Raw genomic sequence first — 17,649 nt, 5'->3', positions numbered from 1 at the left:
ACAGCAGAAAACCAAGTGTCAGCCTCAGAATTCTCAAGATGTAGAGACTGAATTTTTGGTTGGAACAGAAAAACGGTTCTAATATTTTGGTGCTGTCCAACATCAGTACTGGCAGTATGTAACAGAAAAATTGGCCGCCAAAATCCAAAGTCCTTTGAAGTCTTGTGGTGAGCCGAGCCAGTAGATAAATTACACAAGTAGTATCCATTTTCACAGAACAAACATATGGTAATATTTTTAGAAATGTTTGCTCTTGAAAAACAGCTTGAAAAAAATAAAATAAAAAAAATAACACTTATTTTTTAAATGTCAGTTTTTTCCTTCAATATTTTTTTAATCGTATATATCTGTCATCTAATGGCTCAAAGGAGAGGTCTAATGTGTCCTGTGAAAAATAATATATACATGTAGGTTGGCTCAGAAATTAAGTAGTGATTAGCAGTTAGATAGGCCCATAAAAAACTGGCCTAGTTAAGAGGAGGGAGGTAAACACTCTGGTAATAAAGTAGTTAAAAGAACAGAAACAACTGAAATATCCGATTTAAATGCAGCCACAATTTATTTACAAAAGTAAATCAGAAAATATTTTAGTTACAGAAAACCTTTCTGACAGAAAAAAAATAAACGTCTTCTTAACAAATAATTTTAGCAAGAACATAAGGCTAGAGAAAATTTGTGTTACATCACAATTCCTGCATAGATTTGGATGCTCAGAAAATGGGTATCAGAAACAATCCCACACCTCCCCACAAAGCGGTGATACCTTATATTGTGCTAAAAGTTCATATAAATATAGAGCCATATGCGCATTTCAATGCAATTTGACTTTTCTATAGGAAGTAAATAATGTTCAGAGTGATGAAAGCCATAGAACTCAATCTGAATGTCCGAAACTTTCTAATGAAATTACCCTCCTTTAGACACCAATGAAAAGAGAGATGGAAAAAGGACTCAAAAATATTGGGAAATGACATGAAAGCGGCCCTTTTTACATACAGAATTCAGAACACTGAAAGTACAACATGCCCCTTAGCGTTGATTATCCTCTCATAAATATACCACAAAGAAATCTGGTTAACGAGGTAATACAAGAATAAAAGGCAACTGCGGTGTCATATCTTATATATAACATCTATACGGTGTGTAAAGCACATATCCAGCCTGTGCCTATACATTTACATCTGTTTGTTCAATCCTCTTCTGCTACTTCTAGAAGCGGTTCTGTGATGAGGAGACCTTCACATGGAGGTGGGGTGTCCGGCTGTATGGCAAAGAAAAATCTGGTTAGTTCACAGTACCAGCCAGTGACATATCCATTTGTCCATATAATACTAATGACATTTCTGCCTCATCGGCATTATACTAGCCAGAACTGAAATTAAAAGGGTTTTGCGAGATTTAAATACAGATGATCTCAGGATAGGTCATCAGTATCTAATCAGTGGGGGTCTGACACCAGCGCTCCCATGAGCAATGAAACCTTCCCTAGGCATGTCCATCAGTCACATGGCCTAGGCACAGCTCAGCCCCATAGAAGTGAATGGGGCTGAGCGCGATGCCAATCATAGCCGCTATACAATGTACGCCGCTGTGCTCGGTGAGCACGGAGAAGGCCACAACGCTCACAGAAGACCAATGCCTTCCCAAATCGCTGATCAGCCGGAGTCCTGGGTGTCAGATCAGTTGGACAATAGGTCATCAGTACTAAAATCTTGGAATACCCGTTTAAGGATTTACTATTAATGAACTTGGTTAAGTGAATTCTTTGAGCTGTTTTGGTAAAGGATAGTGTTGTACGCTCGGCATCTATTTTAGCTCTTACACTGTTCAATAGGACAGATTCATACTCCCTTTATATCCACTACTGCACAACCAGATACAAGACATCTTCCCCACAAGACTTTACAAAAGGTTGACAAAAACATTTATAGTGACTAAATCTTTTACCCAGCTTCACTAGACAAAAAAATAAAATAAAAAGACCTGTAATACATTTTATTAACTTAACAGAACATGACAACTCGAGGGTGTCTATAACAAAGAGGACAAGAGGACCTGCTAAGTAAATTCTTAGACTCTCCACGAAATAACAGTGCTGGAGCATCTTCTGCTCCACTTTTTGTCAGGAGTCAGACTCAACCCCCTCCTCTGATTTAATATTGATGACCTACCGTCAGTAATATCCTGACACTGCACACCCCCTCTAAAGTGGCAGAACCGGGCATATTAAAAGTTCATATTCTCCCTACTCCTAATCACAGGTCCACACAAGGCAAGTCTGTACTGCTCTCTGCAGTCCACACCTTTAACAAATGAGGCTCCAGAATTGTTATTTCAACAGACATGTCAGGGGATGTAAAAGTGCCTCTTTCATTTATACAGTATGCCTGTTTAACCCCAGAGAGATTATAGTTTGTATGTACTGAAATACAGTTTACAAGGACTTTACAAAATGCATTCAGAGAACTTAAAGGGCATCTGTCAGCAGATTTGTACCTATGACACTGGCTGACCTGTTACACGTGCACTTGGCAGCTGAAGACATCTGTGTTGGTCCCATGTTCATATGTGCCCATATTACTGAGAAAAATGCCGCCTTAATATATGTAAACGAGTCTCCTGAAGGCTCACTTGCATATATTAAAATGTCATTTTTCTCAGCAATGAGGGCACATATGAACATGGGGCCAACACGGATGTCTTCAGCTGCCAAGTGCACATGGAACAGGTCAGCCAGTGTCATAGGCACAAATCTGCTGACAGAGGCCCTTTAAAATATAAGTCCTTTGTGGGTTTTAATTATTGCAGTCAACACAAACAACTGGAAACGCATTTTAAAAAGTGAATGTGTGGATGGGTATTTGGGGTGACATTTACTTACAATACAAAGTAAAATCATTCTTACACCACTTCCTGCATTACTGATCTTTTGGAATAAAAACCTCAAAATGTACCGCCTCACATTTTATATAAAGTTCTGTTTATGTACTTTGTGCACAAACCCATCATTTCATGCATTAAATGTAATATCAATTTCTAGGCTGCTACTAACAGAACTGGTTCCATTCCTGCTTTCGATTTAACAATGAAGGGATGGGCTACATCTCAAAAATGGCCTAAAACTGCCAGTTGGAGACAAGTCAGTAGAAATACATGTCACATCAACGTACATTTAAATTTAATGTAGCAGCTGTTGCAGTACAAGTCGTTGTTCCGGATTCTAACTTCTGCTCCAGAATGGGAGCCTCCAAGGTCTGTTTCACAGGCGACACACTGAAAAAAAATTATAATACAGAAAAATAAGTCATTTATAGCACAAAACATTGCTAGGCCCCTGGAGAGTAAGCCAACATACAGGATACATCCAGCAAAGCCTGAAATGATTGACTAAAGCAGCAAAGCAACAAAAATAATTTGTTAAGGCAGCAGGCAGACATAGCGATCAGCTTCTCTGCTAATGTTTTGCACAGTTGACGAAGGTCAGGCAGGGAACGATGCGCCGGCAGAGGAGAGGCGGCTTGGCACCAGGTAAGCAGATGCAGCACAGACACATTCCATGAAACAAAACCAAACACTGATAAACATTGGAAATCCCGAGAATAAACTCATGGAAACAAGAAGCTGCACTGTCATTACTGGCTCGACTAAAATAAACTCAAGAGAGGAAGAAGAGTTCTTCCGTCTCACAGCTGCAGACTGAGATTTGCACTCAGACTAGCCTTCATTTGTCACTTTGTCTATGCCAAGTCTAAAATAGCATAAACAGCCTGAGAGATTTTTTTTAATAACTGGGAGAAAACGATGACTTGCTCCAGGGCATCTTCAACCCACAAGGGATAGAAAGAAAACCAGGATTGCATTACATTCAACCATACTGATGCATTGGACATAGTGTCTGACAAGGAGTCAGAAGTCTCTGTATGTTTCATACGAATACACATCAGTATATACAGTGTTTACTGGTAATTCACTGTACAGGATATACATGTGTCTTATATTTTCATAGTTTGGCTTTTGACCTTCAGAAAGAGGTCAATATGCTATGACCAGATTTCTATAAAATGCTTCATATTAGACGGGGTGAGAACCGCGTCTTGCAATGACCCTTCTACAGTACCTGGCCTTGGGGTTAAGATTTGGGGACTGTGCAGGCAACAAAAAAAAAAAAAAAAAAAGAGTCATCATCTGGTTATTATTTCTCAAAAGACCTGCCCCTTGGGACCTTGTGTGTCTTTTTAACATCTATGGAGCTTTGATTTTATATAGAGTTTGAAGTTGATTGGTTTCTATGAGAAACAGCTCCACTTTTCACATATTCCAAAAGTATTACCAACTTCGACCCTGATCAGAGTTTAACTGCTGTAATCTCTGAATCCAATTTATCGATTTTTTTTTTTTCCTACACAAGTCTGTTTCATGGAAAGATGTCTGACGCAGACAAAATGATTAGTGTTAGTATCCACAACCATGGCAGTTAGTTAGGTTTCTGAAGGAGTAATTCTGACGGCCTCAATGTCTCACCTTAAAACAATGTAAATGAAAACAAAGACCAAGAGATTCGATGATCATTGCCGCTCCTTTGCCCAAACTGTTATTACAGTAAGAGCACAATTTCTTCCCGCTCACTGACCTAGATACAGAATAAGAAAATAACTGAGCCCTTGTCTGAAGACTGACAGATGCTCTGGAATGCAGAAATTAAAGGTAAATAAAATTACGTGTCCTGTACAGACAACCAGCCATAAGGGCGGCATGCTGTAAAAGACCTTCATGAAGAGTTGTTCAGCTGGTGAAAGTAACAAAAACAAATTATAAAATAAGGAGCGAAATAAGCTAAAATTACATTAAAAGCAGAAAAAAAAAAAAACTCATTTAGAACACAGACAATCACGTCTTCCTATTATGCTGCCACCAAACATGCATACATACACAAAGTCATGCACACTTACACATCTATATATACATAATGTGACATAAATACATACAGTCCCGCATGGACTGAGTCACAAGCTGGATTTTTCTCACATTGGGCACAGAAAGACAGGACAGCTCTGGCCAGCAGTGATGTGCAGACGCTGGAGCTCTCCGACACTGCTGGTGAAAAGTGAGCATTACCCATGTAATGCTCACCTATCATCAAAAAATGGCAGACCGCATACAGACGATCCTTTGGCTTCATGCACATGACCGTATTTTAAATCTGTATGCTACCTACATTGTTTGATAACACACTGATCCATTCACCTCTATGGGACCAAGCACATATACATATTTTTGTGGATCCATGTGGCCATTCTGCAAATTACAGAACATGTCGTATTCCTGTCTGAATGGCTGACAAGAATAGACCTTTATATTGATGGGAGTGAGAACAATACGGAATGCACATGGAAGGTAACTGTATTTTGAGGATCTACTGCAGACCTAAATACAGACACGGCCATGTGCCTTAAAACAGCTCGAGAAGAGGAGCCACAGCGATAAACCAGGTAAAAGGAAAACAAGGGAGATTTTTTTTATTTTTTTTTTTTGTGGTAAATATGCAAAGAACAGCAATTTTATTAATTTTTGTTTATTACATTCACTTTGAAGGCTAAATTACATTAAAATTGTGTAATGCAAATATATGGAGCAGACTTATTTTTGCAATTTTTTCCATTGAAAAGCTTTTCAAAGGAAAAAAAGTATAATTTTAACTTTATTTTCATTTAATAAAACTTTTTTTTTTAACTATTAGTCCCACAGACCGCTTCTGCAGACTGCTTATACAGTACAGATCATTATACTGTTAGTGCTATACTGACAGTCACCAGCAGGCTGCACCAGAGGGTCACAGTATGCTAAGCAAACACTGCAGGCAGGCCTGAGGTCTCTATTAGGCCCCAAGCTTCCATGCAAAGACATCGGCACCCAGAGATCTCACTCTCCAGTTGCCTATGGGAGACAGAGGGAGCTCCCTCCCTCTAAACCACTTAGCTGGCATGGTCAGCTAAGGCTTTAAATGGCAGAGCCCCCACCCTCCGCTGCTTGGGTCTCCCTGCTTATTCTGGGCTGCTGTAAATATATGGCGGCCTAGAATTAAGCCCATTAATGATTGGTGGCCATTAAGGGGTTAAAAAATATCTTCCATAAGGCTTTTGATAAATCATAAAAAAAAAAAAAAAAGACTCAAAATCTATCGCTTTCTGCTTACTTGTTGCGCTGTTGAACAGACGTCTGTGATGAAGATTGATTCTGAGGCAAACCAGATGATGCCACAGAGGTCTGGGAAAGTGATGCACTCTTAACCGAGCCAGAAGAAACCAGTGGAAGGCTGGGAGATGGGTTGCGCAGGTAGGTACGGTTAGAGGTGGATACCACTTGAGAGGGTTGACTGAAGTCTTGACTAGATGATAAAGAGTTATAAGAGGATGAGTGGTTTACCAAGGATGGCTGTCTCCACGAGTTTAAGCCAGAGTCTAGGTTGTCTAGCGATTCCCCTCTGTAAAAAGAAATAAATGCTATTAGAAAACAGTTTGGGTTCCTATGTAAGAACTAAATATGTATAGTAAATCGAAAAGTTTGAAGAGCTTCTAACAGCTGATTTTACAAGAGCAGCCAGACATTTTCCCTGCAGGTGAAATGTAGTATTTCATGGCAGCCATTGAGATGTAATATATCGACAGTAAGTCAGTCAATCAGACAGAAAAGCCCACTTATGGAGCAGCTCTCTGTTCTATCTCACAGAGGTGGGTCCCGGGCAGGGGGCCACATTCATGGCACCCACACGACCTAATAGGTCATCTGCCATGAAGAACGACAACTCCGACAAGGAATCCCTACCTTCTCATATAATCTGGAAGTGATGAGGTGTCTTTTGTCACACTAGAGCTCCGCTGCCTGATCCAGCTGTTGTCAGTATTAAGAGGGGCTTTTTTCCTCATTTCTTTGATTATTTGCTGTCTTTTCACTTCTGCAGGCCCCTCTTTCTGTGATCCACTCATTGATGAACTAGTTTCATATTCGTAGTGGCTGCCTGTAACATAAAAAAATTTAATTAGCGCAAGGGGAATTTTACTGGAACAATTAGTACTTGTATTACATAAAAAAATAACGACTAAGCATCAAACTTACGTTAGTAGAAACCTTCTCATATTTAGTTTGTAATTGCACTAAATCCTACCCAACGAGCCCAAAAGCAATCTGTACTTTTCTAGAGCCCTGTTACCCTTATTAAAAGGCTCGCTGACAAATCCTACAGGCCATTGTGAGGCTCAATCAGCGCTATTCGCTCATGCGGATCTCACACATCCACAATAAAGATCTACCCTAAAAAAAAAGCTGTGGAGAAAAAGTAACTAGCTGTGACTAATTACTGGGCACTATTCTAGAAATGTCCGCTGCATCTGACACATGCCTTTCTCTTGTGCACCCCCTGCAATTTATACTTCATTGTGTAGCAGTCATTTACATGCTATCCATTTTCTTATGGCTGGTTTCACACATACAACTTTGTGTTTATGAATCCAGTCTACTGGGAATTTTCCTGGCATCGTTTGGAAACCCAATCCCAGTACATTAGATGGTAGGCCACCTGACAAAGGCTCTAGAAAAAGTCGGTGCTATTCAGAAAATGTCTGGCTCAGCACGTGCACGACATACAACAAGACAGCAGGTTATCTGTAAATGCTGGGTCACATCCATTATTCGTGTTTTCAACCTCAGACTGTCAGAAGACAATGCTCTCCAACACAGCACCACAGAATATCACACAACCCTTGCTCAGCGGTAGTATAAGAGCAGCACTCTTTGGCGCACACAGAAATGTTGGTCCCTTTACTGACCACGCTTACAGTCGAGACCTACTGGGTGCACGGAAAACCACATTTGCAAAAAACAGCACACAGTTGAAACAGCTATTATTAAAAGACTTTCCAGGATAACAATATTGAGGACCTGCAGGACCCAGACACAGCCACTACACTGAGAACGATGGGGTGTTCTCAGTAGTAGCTTTGGCAGCAGCTGTGAACGGTTGATTGGCAGGGGGGCTTTGGGTAGGAGCCCCACCGATTTGATATTGATGACCTATCCTGAGGAATGGTCAATAATATGGTTAACCCGGAAGACCCTTTACTTCCCAGTGGCAGCACAAATAGCACAGGCAGCATTAGCAGAGCAGGAAAGAGAAGAAATGGCCACATGACCGTGCTACGGTGAAAGCCACTGAGGCTCTTCTGACCCAAACTCTTTGGACTGCATGTGCCTGGTAACATATACCTGTTGGCAGTGAGGCTGAAAAAGGACTAGGTAGAATGGGCATCCACAGACTTTTGGTCATGTAGAGTGTAATCACATTTTTGGATGAAAAGTAAGAGTGAGAAACATTTTTGGTGTTGGTTGAATATTGGTAAAGGGGTTGCCTGCTTTTTACTATTGATGACCTATAAGATAAGCGGGGGTCTGACTCCGACACCCCTGCCAATCAGCTGTTTGAAGAAAAGGCAGCACTCTGCTCCGTTTACCTGCTTGCCGCAGCAATTGCAGTGGTAAACAGGTGGAAATCAAAGTATTGCGTCCCCATTCATTTATATGGAACAATTTCTGTTCAAGTGAATTGGACGGAGCCATCCCAGAGAAGTGAACGGAGAGGCCATACTTGTAAGACACCTGCTCACCGCTGCAACTGCTGCCTTCTCTTCAAGCAGCTGATCGGCTGACGATAGGTCATCAATAGCAAGACGCAGAAAACCCCTTTAATAGATTATAAGCTCTTGTGAGCAGGGCCTTCACTTCTTTATCATAGCCCAGCAGCATACACTGCTGGATGCTGCACCTGATTTATGACTAGGTGTACACCTCGTCATAAATTAGGCATGGCATCCGGTAGTCTGTGCGCCTAAACGGAGATCTACGCCAGCCCCTGTCTGGTGTAGATTTCAGTCTTCTACGCCAGAGAAGTATGGCAGGGCTGACTACCTCACCATGCGCCCATCTCAGAAAGTGGCATGGCGGTGGAGTAATGGCATTGCACAAACATTTTTACACAAATGCTGTTGAAAAAGTCGCAATTGCAGTTTGGGAGTGTCACACCACTAAAAGTGACGTGGTTTAATGATCAATGTATCCCTTAGTGTTTCATTTATGTACCAGCCTGCAATCCTGTGATGTCTATTTTAATTTGTACATGCACTCTGAATTGTAAAGCTCTGCAGAATATGGTGGCCTATATATTATTATTAATGTATATGATAACTATTACTACGTGCAATATACATCAGTGGAAAGCAAAAGGAAATTTACATTGCAGCAGCTAATAAACAATAGCACACAGATCTGACCTCATGGGGGAACTGAACTACTAAAGGATTGTGAAGTTTATGGCAAATAATCTTTCATTAAAACGTTTGGACGTTTCCCTTAAAGTTTATGCTGGCAGGTATACTCTAAAGGGGGCCAAAAACTTTATAAAATAGTACTGTGCCGGAAGGAATAAGGACAGCTTTCTAAGAAGCATCACTGAGGAATATATCATGCTGTGTGCCTCAGCTATGGCATGTTCCCATATTTCACATTCAATAAAGGGGCTCCTGTGAATGCAGAAGGGCTTTCTAGGGGTCCACTTCCTGGAAAAGTCTGGGGTGTGTATTAGAAGTATGTGCCCTGTCAATAGTCAAGCATCTGGTGTGCTGTTTTACAGTAGTATAGAGGCCTTTTAAAGATCTAAGTTTAATATGGTTAAGCAGCGAAGCCAAGCATTTGCCCACCTTGGCCTGGATAGTCTCTCATCTCAGAGACATTTTGTTTTTCCATGACTTCCATTTCTGATGGGAGTTTTTTGGGTTGAGACTTCACATTGTGCATCTTGTTTTGTTCATCTTCAAACACCCAGTCAGCAAAACCATATGCCTTCTTTCCTTGTCCGCCTATATATAATGATTCATGTGAATCGTTGGTATTTCAAGCATTTTCCTTATAACTATAAAATAATGAGGGGGACACTACTAACCAGTAGCTTTGCGTTCTAATTCATCAGGGTAATAAACTATTTGCACATGATAATGACAATTTAGTAATTTTTTGTCATTATCAGGAGAAAAACGGCAACTAGTCTAATGTGGTGCAGAATGCATGAAACAGTCTGTCTGTCATACATATTTCCATGTGCGTTGTAGTAACATTACATCACAATGTACCACGAGTCCATGGGCAGTCTATATGAACATAATCTGAATAATAGTTATGAATAATAAATACTTATTGTACAAACGTTACGCAAATTGCAGCAAAGATGGTCAGTGTGCACAACTTAATATAAAAAAAAAAAAAAAAGTCAAATATTAAAAGCAACACTTACCATTTCCTTGATAAGCTGATGAATCAGGAGCATCTCTATATTTGCTGCTAAGAAAAACATACGAGACCATTTACAGTAAATGCATAAACCCATCTTGTATCACCTTAAATATTCATTATGTACATAAACTAAAATGATTTTGACACGACAGATTGTATTTAAACTATACACATCACCATTTCCCTTTAGACTTTCTTTTTAAAGGTCCTCTAGCTTCCAGAAATATGCTTCTTTACAGTTAGACCAGGTTCTCATCTGCATTGTGAACTCCAGCAGTCTGTCAGATTGCCAGAGTTTACTGTATCCGGCATATATGCAGGCTTTCGGACGGGTTAAAAAACAAACAAACAAAAAAAAAAAAAAAAAAAAAAAAACACTACATGCAGTATTTTTTGTCCGGATGATTTGTCGGGTAGCGGCCGGATCTCAGTCTGATCCCATTACAGTTAATGGGGGCCAGAGGGCACGCGGTAACATCCGGCTATGTAGGATCCAAAGAGCTCCAGCCGCAGATGTGAAAAAGGCCTTAACTGACCAGTTTAAAAAAATAATAATAAATAAATATAAAATTGAGGAAACGTGACTGCCCTCCTACAGACAGACCTCCTGTCCAAAATTTAAACCAATCCCAGATCACTTGTCTTGTTTTCAGTTTTTTTAAAGGATGCAAACATTGTATCAGGTTTTTAAATAAAAATAAATAATAATATAAAATATTATTATTATTATTATTATTAATAATAATCCTGAAGCAAAAAATTTGATTTGAAAGAGGTCTAACAGCTAGCAAGTTCAGCCATATCCGGTACTCACATGTCACAAGAGATGGAAAACAAAACATGTTACATGTATGTAGTTTAGTGCTCTCATTAAGAGAAACAAAATAAGAGTATTGCAGGTTTGATACTATGTATGTAGACACACAAAAAAAAAAAAAAAAAAATAATTACTAGATTGATAAGAATATATTTGCAGTAGGAGCTTAATTAAAAAAAAAAAAAAAAAAAGTGCTACAATGGCTCAATTTTACACTGCTGCTCCTCAAAACAGGACCTGTAGTGCCATGCCAGAATTACTTGGAAGATCGCAAGGTAATAAATGATAATAGGTGATAAATGTACAATCGCTAGGGGTCTGACCTCTGGTACCTCCACTAATCATGACCACGGGTACCCTCAAATCCACTGTGTGAATGGAACGGTGGGGTGTATGTGTGACCACTGAGCCATTCACTTCTATGAGACTGCCAAAGCTATGGATAGGTGATAAATATTTATAGGAAAACCTCTCTAAAATGATCTAGTACCCACCTGCTGTATGATGAATAATCAGATTCATCTAAAGTCCTGGATAATCTTGAATAAGATGAACTGCATGAACAAAACATGAATACATTAATGTATGAACACATTAACATTTCTATAACCACATCTCTCTAATAGACAATAAATCCATATAATACACTCCCCACCAGTCACATCAAAAATGGAAAAAAAACACTCCCAAAAATGTCACTTTTTTATGGAAGATTTTGATTGATCGTGAAGGGGGGGGGGGGGGGGGGGGATGTCTGATGTCTATGTAAACCTTCCTACTGGGACATGTACAGCCAAAACAGAGTGTGTCTCTTTTCTCTCCTCCTGCAGCCTGTCAGGAATCTCTCCCACCTCCAGGCTGGGTGAGATGACAGACATCTAAAAGGGAAAAACTATTAACCTTTCAAATCTTGGGCTGGATTGGGCTTGAAAGCAGACAAGCTAAGCTTTAAAACAAGCCCACGATCACAGTGCTCGGTGGGAAACATGGAGAGATACAGCCATTAGAAATTGGCATCGGAATGAAAGCTGCAGGTACAGTATGTACAGCCTTCATTGGTACCCATTTCTAAGAGCTGTAATTCGCAATGTATCAGGGCTAGTGACACGATATTGGTCTTGTTCAAGGCCTAAATCTTGTTTAAAATTAGATGATCAGATTTAAAACAATATCATCGTGACCGTAGCCCAATCACAGCCTATATATAGCCCTCAAAAGTGCCCTTCCACACAGCCCTCGAACAGTGTTGTCCTTTTCTGCCTGCAAAAACACTGTTTGGGATGATCAGTGGGGGGATGGGGTTGTGGTAAGAGTTAAATGAACAGTGATAAATGCATGGCATTTGATGCAATAGTCTTATATTGTAGAATTTATCTGAAATGAAAAGTACACTTAAACAATTGCATAATATGTAAATCAGGTTTTTACAATCTACTTTTTTCATTATTGGTATTGATCATAAAATAAGAATCCTGAAACGTTAGTTTCCACACTAGCAGCAATAGGTTGTTTTTCTGACGCTTACTTAACAGCTTTGCTGTGTGGACTGGGACAGAGGAGCAGTTATTTAATATCTCTAGAGGATGGGAATTTCAAAACAGACAGCAGCTCTAATATACTCGGATATGTATTAAATAAAGTTTGCGAATGACAACCTTAAAATAATTTGGGTCAATAGCTATACTAAAATAATTAAGTAAACTAGTAAAATTTAATTATATACAAATGTTTTGGTGAGAATTTGTGAATCATACTGATTAAAATGTCTACTAAGTATTTTGTTATAAAGCTTATTATTCTTTTAGAAAAGAGAAACAGTAAATGACAGTAAAAATATTACAAAATGATAGACTTCGCAATTTTAAGTATATTAAAACCAATGTCCAGCAGTTAGCTATACTAACCTGATGAATGGTCTTTGGGTTCGTTCACTTTGTAGTTTTAGCCTTTGCTCTTCCTCTTCTTGTTTTTTCCTCTTCCATTCCTCTTCTCTAAGTCTCCTTTCTTCTTCCTCTTTTTGTCTTCTGTTTTCCTCTTGCCTTTTTCTTTCTAATTCTTGCTGGTGCCTGCGTTCTTCCTCCGCTGCCTGGCGCCGGCGTTCTTCCTCTGCTGCCTGGTGCAGGCGTTCCTCCTCCGCTGCCTGGCGCCTACGTTCTATCTCCGCTGCCTGGCGCCTACGTTCTTCCTCCGCTGCCTGTCTACGCTGGGCTTCCAAATAATTAAACCTTTCTTCTTCTTCTTCCTTTTTTCTTTCACGTTCTTCTTCCTGCCTCCTCTCATTCACTTGAAAATTGTCTTCACTGCTTAGTAAATCTTCAGACCCCTCTGTTCTTAAGTATGAAAAAGGGCTATGTGAAGTCATGGCCCTGCTGGTATTGAATGGTAGGATCTCTGGTTCCTGTCACAATTGTAAGATATGGATTAGTTGTCTTGCTTAGAAAACCCTTTTTCAAAAAACACGTTAAGAGGAAATTCCCCTATTCACAATCTCCATCTACTAAACGGGCAACTTAAAAAATTAATAATAATTCTTCTATGAGTAAATGAGTAAGCATACAAATGTATTGGCTGCTGTGTGGCAGATTTACATTATAGTCAATGAGATTTTAAAGCAACAGGTCCTATCCCATATTTGTGAAGCTCTCTTGCAACCCAAAGCAAACAAAAATGCACAGAACGATTCTTCACTCTATCCCCATATCTGAAATGTAGGCATAAAAAGAGACATACACTCGCACGACAGATTTTACACACTTGGAGGATGCCAGCAAAATAAACCTTTTAACCAGTATTGGAAGAAGGTTACAGCGCTCAAGAAGGCACAATGAAAATTTCAGTTTATTTACTGAACTCAGTCCAACCTTTCAGTCCTACCATTAGAATTCCCATAGATTGCTTAAACATATATTTTCATATTTCCATCAACCGTTCTACTCCTCCAGAAATATGTTAATAAATGTGGGGCTGGCCAACTACCATACCATGCACACGAAGGCCAGAAAAATCCTAGCAAAATCTTTCACATGTAAACCATTTACATGAGGCATTCCCTGCAGATTCAAAGCAAATTTTACCTCGTCCACTTACAAAGTTCTGAAATTCACAGCGGATATCTGCAGCATGCATAGGAGTGTTGTCTTGTACTCTAGTCTACTGTGGCTTTCACCTACTCGAAACTGCAATTACCATCCGCAGCACATCGGTCATGTCTGAATTCACCCTTTGGCTCCCACATTCCCACTGCTGCAGTCCTCATCTTATTACCAGCCTGCAGCACGATTTCATCAGACCACAACACCCGAACTGCTGACTAGTCACACGGACAATTCATCTAGTGGCTGCGGAGGGCTTAAAAACGGTTTGCTTCTCTTGCCATGCTCCAAGCTTAAAGGGAATCGGTCATCTAGTTTTACCTTATGAAGCTGCGGATATGCACAGATAGATCCCCGCTAGCATGTCTGCAATATACCCATCCCATAGCTCTGTGTGGTTTTATTTTGTTTAAAAAAAGATTTTATAGATATGTAAATTAGTTAAGGCGTGGTTACTTACAGTTAATGAGCCCAGCCACGCCCCCTGTGAAGGAGCCCAGCACCGCCTGCATCCAGGAACCTCCTCCTTGCTCACAAAGTTACAGTGCCGTAATCTCACGATGCGCGAGCTAGTGCATGCGCAGTTCGTTCACTGAGGCTGATGCCAGCAAAGAGAACGAACACTTTGGCGGCACTGTGCATGCGCTAGCTCGCGCATCACGAGATTACAGCACTGACTTTGTGAGCAAGGAGGAGATTCTAGGATGCAGGCGTGGCTGGGCTCATTAACCGTAAGTAACCACGCCTTGGGCACCTTACTTGGCTAATTTACATATCTATAAAATCATTTTTTCAACAAAATAAAACCACACAGAGCTATGGGAGGGGTATATTGCAGACATTCTCACGGAGATCTATCCCTGCATGTCCGCAGCTCTATAGGGTAAAACTAGGTGACAGATTCCCTTTAATGTTAATGATGCACTAGACTGGGGCCTCTTTCTTGTCATAGCCGTGCAAACAATGCTTTAATAAAATGTAATGAAATGTGTCAAGCATTTCCTCCTGTCACAGGGTATACCAAATATATAACTAACAAAAGAAGAAAACTAAAAAGACAGGAGATATAGGTCAAACCTGATCAAAAGATCTTCCTTTCTCGGCTTCTTGCTGAGCTTGCTCCCATTCTTCTTTAAGTCTCTCTTGTTCCCGTTTGTATTTTTCCTGCCAATACAGAATTATAAATACTGAAATCTAATATATACTTTTACTATATTTTAGCTGTTCACAGAATAAAAACCACATATGGAATGCTACTCTTTAAGAATATGTAGTCAAAAAAAGGGGCACAACTGATTCCAAACTAAACAATGGTGTTAATTTCCCCTGAACAGTGAGTGACCACAATATATATGAAACTGAGCCATGAAAATTGGAGATTTTTAAACCAATAGTCATGTTTAGGCCTCTACCTGCAACATTTTTTCTTGTTCTTGATGCCATTTTTCCTGCCTCTTCCTCTCCTCTTCAGGGTCCCAAGACCACCTTGTTGAGACATTAATGGATGGAACTGGCATCTAGGATTAATTTGACAAAACAACGCATTTCAGACAATATAACTAGGAACCGAACCAGAGTTCGGGAAAAGGTTTTTAACAGTAGAAATACATTTTTGAAGTTAGTAGCCGAAGTCTCGCGAGACTTCGCGAAGTAATAACTTTGGCTCATCTAAGCCAATACATTCTAATACTGTACAGAGCGCGTCAATTCGCTCATCCAGAAATATAACTATCAAAATGTATTTCTAAATGAAGTGCTTTCCCCAAAGAAACTAAGAATATTTAATTTCAAACAATGTGGGAGACTTATCAAAATTAGCACATAGCAACTAGCAAGATTTGCGTTCTTAAAGATCTTTGGAAAACTTCAGCGGTTATAACTTTTCACTTAAAGGGAACTTGTCACCTCCAAAAACCATCTGAAGCTTCCAGCAGTACCCGAGAGTAGCAAGCAGTGCGTTTCTACCAATTGTTTTGTTCCTGAAGGCAGATGTGGCAAAAGCTCTGAAAACGTTCCTTTATCCCCTGCTGGCGCGCTTCTCTAGACATGCGTGAAGTCAAGGGGGCAGCACTCTCCTTGCTTCAAAGTCCAGGTAACCACGCCCCCTTCCCCGCCCCTAAGCCTTCAAGCATGTCTAGAGAAGCGCACTGGCAGGGGATAAAGGAACGTTTTCAGAGCTTTTGCCGCATCTGCCTTCAGGAACAAAACAATCGTCAGAAGCACACTGCTGGCTACTCTCAGGTACGGCTGGTGGCTTCAGATGGTTTTTGGAGGCGACAGGTTTCCTTTAACCCCTATTGTTGCAAAAGCTAGTTTTGATGTGCTAAAACAGTGGCAATTTGCTAAAGGTAGAGACAAATAAACTTACTTCTGGTGCCGAGGAATCTGTGCTTCCTGGTAGAGGTGCAGCAAAAAAAAAAAAAAAGGTTCATAAGCAAGGGAAATGACATATCTGGGTTGATTATTTAAACAGAGAACACAATTACAATCTCAACACTATTTTGGCCTCCTAATCAAGGGATACTCAACACCATGAAGAGAAGTCTGCAACCTAAGTTTATTATAAAAAATGTTATTTTAATGGCCAACATCATTTTCAAACCTGGGAACAAAAACTTGATGGATATAAAGCGCTACTGTATAATGTACCAATTCCATAAAACTCATTGTCTAGAGAAAATTACACGTGCTTCTTCCAAGAATTGAATAAGTAAGAAAGGCCTCCTCCTCGAGTTTGTTTAAAAATTACTTAAAGGGTATTGTGTGATTTACATATTGATGGCATCTTCAGGATATATTGGATCAGCTGGGGTCCGATACCCCATTCTCCTGCCAATCAACTGTTTCAGAGAAGCTGCAGCACCAAAAGTAGGTACTAGAACTACAAAGTTCCGACCATTCACTTCAGAGGCAGCAGCTGATCACTGCTACCATGAAAAAGCTGATTTGTGAGGGTGTGGGGTATCAGAACTTTGCCGATTTGATATTGGTAGACTAACCTGTGAATAGGCCTGCAATATCAAAACCCTGAAAGTTAAATATCAAGGCAAGAATTGCAATAAAATAACAACAGAATGTATTACTCATTTCATCCCCCGCCGTTACTAGTGAAGCCACTCCCATTCCCCCTGCTGGGCTTTGCCACTGGCCTAAGCAGTCTGGTCGCTCTGAAGCCAGTGATAGGCTGCAGTAGTGCCTGGGGTAGGGGCATGTCATTGCTGCAGCCAAAACTTTTGGACTTTATGTCTGCAATAGCAGGGAGGATTGGAGCAGTGGCACTGGAAGTGGCAGGGGATAAGTAGGTTAGCACACATTCTTTCATTATTTTACCATAGTTGCTGTCACTAGAAAATATACAGCAAGCTTGGAGGAGGGTCTAATAGACTACAGAATAACATGACTAGA

General features: G+C 40.2%; 1 protein-coding gene across 12 annotated transcripts in view; it reads right to left on the bottom strand.

Moving 5' to 3' along the window:
- Nucleotides 1-535: 535 nt before the first annotated feature.
- Nucleotides 536-17,649, bottom strand: part of LMO7 (LIM domain 7) — a 136,668-nt gene continuing 119,554 nt past the window's right edge. For 9 of the 12 annotated variants that reach the window (XM_044284889.1, XM_044284894.1, XM_044284895.1 and 6 more), the window contains 12 exons: nucleotides 16,613-16,638; nucleotides 15,657-15,761; nucleotides 15,322-15,408; nucleotides 13,057-13,550; nucleotides 11,647-11,706; nucleotides 10,337-10,383; nucleotides 9,747-9,905; nucleotides 6,823-7,015; nucleotides 6,194-6,481; nucleotides 4,522-4,630; nucleotides 3,171-3,273; nucleotides 536-1,261 (listed from right to left, as the gene is read on the bottom strand). In XM_044284889.1, the coding sequence (XP_044140824.1) occupies nucleotides 1,239-1,261; nucleotides 3,171-3,273; nucleotides 4,522-4,630; nucleotides 6,194-6,481; nucleotides 6,823-7,015; nucleotides 9,747-9,905; nucleotides 10,337-10,383; nucleotides 11,647-11,706; nucleotides 13,057-13,550; nucleotides 15,322-15,408; nucleotides 15,657-15,761; nucleotides 16,613-16,638 (1,694 nt within the window). In that variant the 3' untranslated portion in view covers nucleotides 536-1,238. The remainder of the gene's footprint in view (nucleotides 1,262-3,170; nucleotides 3,274-4,521; nucleotides 4,631-6,193; nucleotides 6,482-6,822; nucleotides 7,016-9,746; nucleotides 9,906-10,336; nucleotides 10,384-11,646; nucleotides 11,707-13,056; nucleotides 13,551-15,321; nucleotides 15,409-15,656; nucleotides 15,762-16,612; nucleotides 16,639-17,649) is intronic. The other 3 variants (XM_044284893.1, XM_044284897.1, XM_044284898.1) reach the window with 3 other exon arrangements.

Source organism: Bufo gargarizans, chromosome 3 (genome assembly GCF_014858855.1).
Source record: "Bufo gargarizans isolate SCDJY-AF-19 chromosome 3, ASM1485885v1, whole genome shotgun sequence".
Taxonomy (NCBI): Eukaryota; Metazoa; Chordata; class Amphibia; order Anura; family Bufonidae; genus Bufo; species Bufo gargarizans.
The sequence above is the reverse complement of the archived record's forward strand: the minus strand, read 5'-3'. Positions and strand labels throughout refer to the sequence as shown.